Raw genomic sequence first — 10,190 nt, 5'->3', positions numbered from 1 at the left:
CACAAAAAAACCTAGTCTTCTTGGCTTCATTTTTTACCAGCCAACTTTAAATCTTTTGACCCTATGCAAATCCATTTGTCGCTTCCGTTCGGCATTGCAGTCTGTAGAAATGAATGGTAACAGACTTGATTATAGCACAAGCGACCATACTAGTTATACACACACAACTCTAAAACTTGACCAAGAGCCAAAGAGAACACAAAATCGGGGTTGAAACTTCACAAGTTACTAGATCATGCACTCCTAAATGGGGCAAAATTTCCTACATAGCGATCGATTCATTAATGAACATTTCTTTACAAGGCCTACTTTGTTCTTCCCGTCATCTATGGATGGTCGGAAGACGAGTGCCATCACCTGTGTTTAGGGGCGTTTCCCATGTTTTGAGATGTTTCAAGAGAACAACCGACCAAAGGCTTTTTGGGCTTCTAATCACTGAGGTAGAATGAAACATTTTGCTATCATGCTTGTGTTGTTACATGTACATGAGAATTATCAATACTAGCATCTCCAGCTAACCACTACCTGAATCCCAACTTCCATTCCCCCCTAACAATAAAACATTACTCTCTTTACATTCTCTTTCAAGGCCGGCAGTGGCCGGACACCAGATTCTCCTGTTCGTGTTCCCTTAGCACCATGGCCAGCACCACTGCCTGCTGAGCCAGTCTCGTGCATTACTGGCTCCGTGTAAAATCGAGCACGAAATGCAGCTAAATGTGCATAGTATGCCGGAGGAACTGCATAAAAACCACTAGCCACTTGAGTTGCAAGTTGTAAAACAATCTGCTCGAACACCCAGCAGAGAACAGGAAAAACTTGAGATGAGGAATTCATCATATGTCCATATTTTATTTGTTCACATTAAATGCACCAGACTAGCTAAACGCCTAAAATTGCATGTATTGTGCATCTATGGGTTCGTGCGTAGCGGGAGCATATGAAAAATCATGAAACAAAGTTCCCTGATTGTTCCTATGTTCTTCTCCCTCAAGCCAGGAAACCTCATTAACAAGCAGCCAATTTCATAGTTCTTTTTGTTTTCTCCAAAAGAGAAGCTCATAAAAGCATCCAATTAATCAAACTTCTGCCGTACTTTTTTTAAAATAGCTTAATTTTCTTAGTTCTTGCAAAAAGACTTTTAGGAGGTTAACATCAATGGACAAAGGACCAGTATATATTGTCCACATGATTTACCTACTGAAACGGAGCGAGTGCACCTAGCATATGTGTAGCAGAGATTATTCGTCAAAGACTGGATTCCATCGGCTGTGAAGTTGTTCTCATCCCACAAAACATGATAGTGCGCTGGCCTACTTGTCCCCTGTCACATCAGATAGAAGCAAGTTCATCTCTATCTCAGAGAACGCAAGACAGACAGTAGTAAATAAATATACTGATATTCAAAATTTGGAAGAAATAAGTCATCCTTAATTCAAACTGTCAGCATTTGCAAGACATCCTCAGCAACAACACATAACAACATTGAGCATTTGCAGAACAAGTTAAAAGCAATCAACAAATCACTACTTGAAATCTCAAATTTAGCAAACATTATCTGGCAGCATCCACCATGCTTGGAAATTATATCTGACACAAGTCTCTGATCTGTCCATCAGTCTGATTTCAGTTTAATCCAACCTAATATTCCAGTCATTCCCATCAAGTAGCATCAAGTTAAGCTTCCTGCGTTTCCTAGCTCAACACGTTAAAAAAATGTCGTAACTCCTTTCAAATGAGCCTGCTGGTACGAGAAAGATCAACACTCAGAGATCCAGTCTGTAAACCATTAGCACACCGTTTACCTGTTGGAAAGTAGCAATGAACCTAGCCTCTCCCAAGTCCCAACCCAAATAACATGATTCAGATTTCCAATCAAATTGAGTTTGTCCATGATAGTTGAGTAAATTATCCCATTTGCGTAGAGCACATCTTCAACAGAAGAGGTATGATATTCATTGGAATAAGAACCATCCGCCTATGACAGTCTGTCTAACTTAAATTTTAATGCAACTGGCACCTTATTCCTTTTCCTCTCTCTTTGAAAAAGTTCATCCATTACAAACACTCCACCACCACCACCACCACCACCACCACCACCACCATCTAAACGATCATCATAAAACAGCAAGGAGGTACATGCTAAACATATACTTATGTTATGATTAATGAACCAAAACATTTCTAGTTGCTTATGAAAATTTACATTGAAGAAAGATAAATTCTACCTGAATACCAGCATGGCTACAGAGATAGAAGTCAAACTCTGTTGGATGACAGATTTTAGAATCAACCACAGTGCCTGGATAACAAAAACATCAAGAAAAACGAATTTGAATAATATAAGCTATTAAAAAGAGGGAAAAAATTGACCAGTGCATCTTTGTGCACATATACAGCCAAAAAAATATTCTAAACTTTACCAGGCAGTATGTTTCCACTCTTGTCTGTGCTAGTCCTGTCCCTATGGTTGTTAGCAAACAATCTAGTGTGGTGACGTTTTTGTACAACTATGAAAGTTACTGGTGGCTGATAATTTGGCTCCAAAGACGCACAGGCCTGTGAAGAAATTATTTTATAGAACCAAAAATATTTCCACTTTATTTGAATCAGAAACATGAACGTGGCATTCAATTTCTAACCTTCCGAATCGCATCCAACTCATAAAGCAGAACTTGATAAAATTGTCCTTCACTAACACCATCCCTGCACAAGTTACATCCCATCACTTTAAGAAATAAAGTATAAAAGGTCTTAATTAATGCATGCATCTTTCATATGTTCATATAGCAGATCCCGTAGGCAGATTTGCAGGCAAATGCACAAGCATTTCCAGGCATTTGTAAAACAGAAAAGTTGAAAATGGTGCAGGTGCGCATGTATCCATGTGCAATCATCTCAGCTACCATTAATTTAACAATGACTGATTATCATAGTAGTTGGGTGCTCGCACCAAAAAAGCTGAACATAAATGCATATGCGCATGTAGCCATGTTCTGATTGAACATGCAGTGTCTGCCCTGAAATGATGCATACATGTTATCAGAAATTTTTTGCATGAGATGACAATACTCGCCTGTAAAATATGATCCTTAGCGGCTTTTGTCCAGTTGCTTTCCTGAAAGAAATCAGAAGATCTCTGCACGGGAGAATATGATATTCACATTGCAACATTCCGAACAATTATATAAACAATATTAGGAATTTAGGCAAAAAATAAGCCGAGTGAAGTGAAATTTCTTTACCTGATCATGCCACCGCTAACAGTACCACGAACAGGATCTTGCCATGTTTTGTACAAGTCCTGTATGAGTTCCTGTCTGTGAGCTTGAGCACAAACTAGTCCAGCATATTTTGTTACTTCAGGCCAGTCCTGAGAAGCCACCACCTGCAGGCAGGTCAACATCTATCAGCAACCAGATCTTAATAAATTTGAAGAGCAGGTTCAGCAAATAGAATTTGGTAAAGAAATTCTACAGCAGCTATTGAGGGGCTTGAGTCCTCTCCATTCTCTGGGTGAGTCACATCTGCTCCAAAAATAATGGTTGGTATGTCGCTAACTAATGGTATTCTGCAGCTGATAGCATCTAAAAGGACAGTATTTCTACCACCCATCTGCACCATGGACATGGAGAAAAATAAGTGCTGGGAGCATGAATGATTAAGTAGTTAAACATTCAGGAAAACTTCAGACACTGATCAGGAAATTAAAGAGCAAAGTAACTTATACCCACCAATACGCGCGTGCGCGCACACACACATGAGAAAAATCAATTAGATGCATGCGTTCCATTGTAATTCTAGAACGTCACTGAGTACTCTGGTAGTTTTATAAATATAAAACATTACAAGAGTCACTTCATAACTCTAGAGGTGCTTCCGACATTTGTACAGCATTGCTATTTTCATAAATCAGAGAGTTGATCTAACCTTTACATTGATCTTGAGGGACACATTTGCCAAGTACTGCTTACTGATCTTGAACACATGTTTCGAGAGACAGCATTGAGTTATTAAACCAAGATCAGTTTCGCATATTCGCTTCAGATCACCTAAAAAAGAGGCATATGTTACAAAATTCAAGTACTGAATCATATCTTCATTTTTTTTGTCCACTCAAGAAAAGAGAAAAAGAATAAGCATAAGACAACTTAATAGATCACAGCAATTAAATCCTCAGCACAAATGGCATACCATATAGGGACCCATTGTTGTCAGGTAGAATAGCTAAGAGAAGCTCTAGCTCTTTTCCTTTGGTTCTGTTTGTGGATGCATGATAGACGTGCTTCAAAGCTTTCTCTACATGCTCAGGCCTGGCATTGTAGATAGGGATCACAGGCTCTGAATTGAACTCCTAAAAACAGAAACAAATTATCTACTTAATAATTGGTAAGGAAAAGGAAGGACGAGTGTTAAAAGGAGGTCTGGATTATAGAAAAACTACCATTCCAGAAACTTGACACATTTGGGCAAGTTCATTGCAAAAGCCACGAGCAACACTCTCTTGCACACTCCTTGAGAAGTTAATACATGCCCACCGGCTTACAGTCATTCCATTAATCATTTTCTATGCATATGTGAATCAGTAGACATAAGATCATTGTTAGAAGGCATCAATGAATAGGAGTCAACTCAAATGAAAATGATAGTCTTAAACATTCCAATATTCAGAGTTCATTTGCAGCTTAGAGTATAACATCATATTACCCAAAATTTATATTTATATAAAAAAAAAGAGTCCGTGATTAAGGTACCAGTGCAATACCTTGTTCATCATATTCCATTGCCCCACTTGAGGCAAGCAATCCTTTTCTTTTCCAGTTTCATGATATTTCAGCTGGAGGTTCATGTGTCATTAGATGATGAACAAGTAACAATAACATCTTCCTCTAAATCAATACAAACTTTAAAGGGAAGACTTTATATTTACCCAAGGGGCAGGGAGAATTCGAGCCTCAACAGAAGCAAGCTTTTCACTGATTTTGATCCCAAACTCCTTCGCGTAGGGGTCTTGATCATAAGCATTATTCTGAACAGTCTGCTTGTGTTGGAAAGTGCAGAGTACAGAATGTTAAAAGATTAAAATAGGACAAAAAAAAGCAAAAAATTAATGCAATACCAAAAGACACTAGACCACAAGCTAATTTCTAGCAAAATTGCATGCTTCTTTGTGAGCAGGAGTAAAATTTACAGTTTGTGCAATTATTTGAACATGGAAATGACAGCAGTTATTCCATCAATGTCAGTGCTGGTCCAACTAAAATGAGAGAACTCAAGATTCTGTCAGAGACTTCGCATCTAACACAAAGCTTGTAAAGCATGGTGTGGCACTTCAGTCATGGCATAACATGCGATATTATTTTTTAAGCAATAAGATTGCACAGTTTCTATTTTTCCAGTGATAGATGCGTGTTGCTCAAATTCACAAATCCAACTTGTTTGGTCTACACAAACAATATTCGCTTGAAGAGAAGGGAAGTCAAAACACCACAAATACCTGCAAAATGTCATTTTCCCGATCCCGGGGTCTTTGACATGTAACTTTTAGAAGGGCAGTAATTTGCCTCTCATTCAACCGTTTTGTATACCGTTGCCCCTCCACAATTTTGCAAGCCTAGCAAGCGAATTTGGAATCCACAAAAACTTAACAAGAGTAAAAGAAAGACAACTGAAAGCAAGGCATTGAGCAGGAAAAAGGACCTCGGCTTACCTCCATGGGTAGATAATTTGCTTTCTTCTGGTTTCCAACCTGAAGGCAAGGTAGATGTGCATGTTGAATGGTGAAGCCATACATCTCTTGGAAGTATTCAACGACTGACTTCATTGTCGAGTTATCATCAACAGGAAACCTACAAAAGAAGAGCTTTGACTATAAGAACACGCATAAAGAATCACAAATATTCAGAAGCTCTTTGAATAAAACAAAATTAGAGAGAATCTTCCATTTCCTTGATCTAATTGTATGCTGAATAACCTCAAATAACTAATCAATTGCCGTACCTTTTTCACATAAAAGAAAATCTCAATGGCCTGAGTAATTAGATAATTTAAAGAGCAGATAAGCATGAGAGATCTAAAACTTACACAAGTTCTCTTGTAGGCTGAGATGTCAAGCCCGAGACACGATACTTTCTTCGTACACTCCCTCTGTGAGTTACTTCAACTTTCACTCCTCTTAGACCTTTTTTAATCTGTCATGATGTTTTTAAATAGCAGCTCGAGTTAAAGTAAATTCCAAAAGATTAAAAACAAAAATAGCCTTCGTCATCTCCACGGTTTAAAGTACCTTCACTCGATCAGAATCAGACAATGGCCTTGACAATACATCTTTGCCTAGAAGCTGAGCGACAAACTCTATCACAGGAAGAGGCTCAATGAATGCTGCCGAGGCCATATCTACGCCACAATACATAAAGAAAAAAGAACATAAGATGAGACTGAGAAAACATCATGCAAACTACAAAAAAAAATCTATCAACACGCTTCAATTTCTTGTAATTAAATTACCAATGTTTAAGGACAGTCCCATTTGAGTCGGTCTTATACTCTGGTAAAATCCGCACCAGGATTCCAAGCCATCACCTAGTCGCTGTGGTGCTCTTATATCGGGTGAAAAAAAGGATCTTCCAACAGGGCAATACCTTGACAGAGAAAAGACATCATGAAATAATAAGGCTCAATCCAAGAATTACAAAATTATTGTGATAAAATTTGAAATGACCAGTAGACTCAATAAGAAATTGTACCTCTTTGTAGAGAGCTCTCTCAGTACAATGTCAAGAATCTGTAGAGCTTCCTGCGGAGCATCAGCATGTTTTCCAGCTAAGAATTGACTCAAATGATACATGTTTGCCCTTGCAACAAACTTGATCACCACTTTGTATTCTCTCTCTCTCCTGAATAATTGTTACAAGGGCCAAATAATTACTTCATAACCGCGAATAAAACAGAAGAAAAATCTAGCATGCATTATTAATGTGATAAACAGGAAACTTATCTTCTTCCTTTTTTTTTCTCGAACTTAAATTTATATTTCTTACCCTCAATTTTCTAATTCCTTATTAATAACAATCTATATTGAGTCAGCAGAGAAAAACAAAGTAAAATATAAATGAAGGAACCAAGACAGAGATAATAAATACTAACTTGGGACCACTGATACCATCCTGTGCATCAACAAGCTTAATAGCGAACTCCTTCCAAGCAAACGGAAGCTTACCAGCTGTGTACAAGCTCTTTCTGCCATCATAAGCAGGCAGTCGCATTCCTAAATCAGATTCTTTGTAAAGCCTCACGAGCTCTGCCATAATAGCTCTGTTCACAGTTCTTGATGCCACTTCAGGAGTTATAGTAACCTGCAAGTATCAGAAGGAACAGATGGTGAAAAATGGTAACAAGCAAAAAGAACATATTAATGGCCAGATTTAACACACTCGTAAATGTTACCAGAAGTATAGAAGAAAAAACAGAACCCATTTAATTTCATCTACAATGCAACAGCAAAAGATAAGAAGAAACAACAGTATAAACGCGTCAGCTGTCAGATTTAGGGCGCCACGAATCAGCAATGCCATAAATTCTCTCCAGAAAAGAAATTAAAAACTTAAATATTCTACAGCAGCGTATATCAACAGTCATGTTCAATACTGTAAGAATCCATCCAAGAAACAGAGAACAATAAGAACATTTAAATGCTCAGTGTCGGGCTAAGGGCCCAGATGGTGAATACAGAAAAATCCATCAGACAAAACTTGGGAAGAAAAGGAAGAGGAAGGGAAGGAAAGAAACAAAAGACATCATCTTTTCCTTCATTACAATAAAAGAAAGAAGCTTACATCATACTGGTTCAAGTCCTTGTCTGGTAACTCTGCAAAGAAATGGTTGGCCTTAACAATACACTTACTACCAACTTGACCATAACCAGGCCTACGCGCGAAACTCAAAGACTTGCTTGAGGTTGGGAACCCCGGACCCATCTCCATTTCACAAACATTTTTACCAGTCTCAATAGGCCCGCTTGAAGTAGTTGACAGGAGATCACCAATTGGATTCACAACAGGTTTATGTACTACGGTACAAGGCCTTGAACAAGGCCTCATACATACATCTCCTTGATCAGACTTTCTACCACCTCTGCCTCTCCTTCTCCCTCTATTCTTTGCAGGAGGTGAGGTCTGGTTTTGGGGTTTAGTGTTGGAACTTTCTTGGAGTGGTTGTGGTGGTCCTTTGCCATTTTGAGCAGTTTTGTGGTGTTTTTGAGGTTGGTTTATGGAGTTCTGCATGTGAGTTTTTATCACTAAGTGCTGCTCTGAGCTCTCTTTCATTTGCCTTATAGGCATAGCTAGTTTTTTCTTTCACTTTATTCCCTTCACTCACTGAAACTTTATGTGAAAGCAGCAAGATACTTTGTCTTCAAAAAAGTAAAGATTCACCGAATGGCAAAAATATACTTTATTTATCTTCTAGTCTTTTGCTTGTTGGCCTCACAGGCTTGGACTTAAGACCACTTCTCCTCTGCAACCAAAAAAGGTTCAAAATCAATAAGAGAAAATGCATGGCAGCCTAGTGAACAAAAAACTAGACACTGTAAAGAAATAGGAATGATAATGATGACGGTGCAATTCAAAGTAGTTTTATACGCAAGTAAAAGGGTATGGATAAAAGGCCGGGACTTATTTGCACTTCACAAGCAGCACTAGTCCTTTGCAAATTTTGAAATCAAGCCTTTCACCTCTGATTCAGCATATAAACCCCATAAACATATATATAAAGTACAAAAAAAATGAAAACCCAAAAGCAAGAGTTACAGTTTCTCTCTGACCGGTAAACCATTGAAGTGGAGAATGCAAAACATGAGTGCACAATACATTAATAGCACAGGCACATATATATGGTATAGATTGTTTGTTGAAGCTTTAAACAGATTTTTTTTTCTTTAAAAATTACCTTAAAATCTCAGGAAAGGAACCAAGAAAAAGAAGGGGGGAAATTAAAACAAGAAACCCCAAATAAGACCAACAGCTAAAAATCAGGTCCCCGACTCGAAAAATGATGCCAGATTCAAAGAAAAAACTGACCATCGCCAATCCAAAATCTTCTTATAGATGGTTCTATTTAGCAAGCCCAATGACAATGAATCGAAAGGACAAGAACAAGCAAACAAAGCAGTAGTACAAAAGAAAAAATCAAATATATTAGTAGAAGGAAGAAGCCCAAGAAATACATTAGTTATGTGCCCAGCAGACAGAACCAAAACATTAAGCCTGTCTGTTCCTTGGACAAAACTGGAAGTTCATAAATAAAAGATCAGGTAAAAACCAAGCAGAAAAAAACACAGCAAGAGCATTACAGAAAATTCTATTTTATTTAAAGAGAGATTTGAAACCCATATGAGTACACATAGAAGAAAACAAAAAATAAATACAAGAACAAGGAGGAGTAAGGTTGGTGTATACAAAACGAAGGAATAAACTTTGAAAAGGGCAGTGAAACCACTATCATACCCAAGCAAATTTATTGATTTGATAAAAATGTCACAGCAATAAATACCAACAACGACTCCGACAACAAGAGAGAGGGAGAGGGAGAGAATTACTCGTACACAACACTCACCTGCTCACTCACTCAGTCGGTAACAACCAAGATACAAGAGTTGAGGTTGCAAGAAGAGAAATGTTTGAGAGAAGAGGGAGACAAAGAACGTGAAATGATGGGTTTAAGGAGAAAGGAAAGTGAAGGCTTTTTATGGAGGGTTTCAGTTCTTCTGGCCTTAGAAATAAAAGAGAGTAAGAGTGAGAGAATTCTAGAGAGACGATGATGATGATGAATCTTTATACACGCATGCAAGTGTGCTTTTGGTGTTTTCTTTATCACGTGTAAAAGGCTTTGTGAGTGAGGCCCTCTGCCATGCCTCCCTTCCTCTCTCTCTCTCTCTCTCTCTCTCTGCTGCTGCTTTATATATATTACGACTACCCTGCTTTTAGCCCCTCTCTCTCCCTGTCTTCGGTTTCAGTTCTTGATGACTGAATTGCGCAGCCTCGGGGACGTACCTTTGCTTAAAAATATAGGAGCAATTTGAAAAGAAAATATAAAAATAAGGAAGCAAATATGTAAGTGACACGCTTAAGAAAAGGGCAATGCGGTAGACAAGACTAGAGGGAGGGGAGGGATGGGGTTTAATATTAGAGAAT

At 38.2% G+C, this 10,190-nt stretch overlaps 1 protein-coding gene across 2 annotated transcripts; it reads right to left on the bottom strand.

Moving 5' to 3' along the window:
* Positions 1-248: 248 nt before the first annotated feature.
* On the bottom strand, positions 249-9,939 carry LOC7498053 (protein argonaute 10). 2 transcript variants are annotated; one of them, XR_002984353.2, is made up of 23 exons: positions 9,613-9,939; positions 7,836-8,514; positions 7,147-7,355; positions 6,747-6,896; positions 6,508-6,641; positions 6,287-6,396; positions 6,085-6,191; positions 5,711-5,849; positions 5,498-5,614; positions 4,931-5,038; positions 4,766-4,837; positions 4,445-4,567; positions 4,195-4,354; positions 3,931-4,052; positions 3,478-3,615; positions 3,246-3,388; positions 3,077-3,139; positions 2,643-2,706; positions 2,424-2,559; positions 2,229-2,302; positions 1,198-1,324; positions 358-740; positions 249-326 (listed from the first exon to the last, which is right to left on the bottom strand). XR_002984353.2 is itself a non-coding variant. In XM_024610653.2 (22 exons), the coding sequence occupies exons 2-22, from the start codon at positions 8,337-8,339 to the stop codon at positions 550-552; spliced, it is 2,991 nt and encodes a 996-aa protein (XP_024466421.2). In that variant the 5' UTR covers positions 8,340-8,514; positions 9,613-9,939; the 3' UTR covers positions 249-549. The 2 variants fall into 2 exon arrangements, 1 of the variants encoding a protein (XP_024466421.2); XM_024610653.2 differs by having other exon boundaries at positions 249-740.
* Positions 9,940-10,190: the final 251 nt, after the last annotated feature.

This window comes from Populus trichocarpa, chromosome 10 (genome assembly GCF_000002775.5).
Source record: "Populus trichocarpa isolate Nisqually-1 chromosome 10, P.trichocarpa_v4.1, whole genome shotgun sequence".
NCBI lineage: Eukaryota > Viridiplantae > Streptophyta > Magnoliopsida > Malpighiales > Salicaceae > Populus > Populus trichocarpa.
This window is presented reverse-complemented; position numbering and strand designations above follow the sequence as displayed.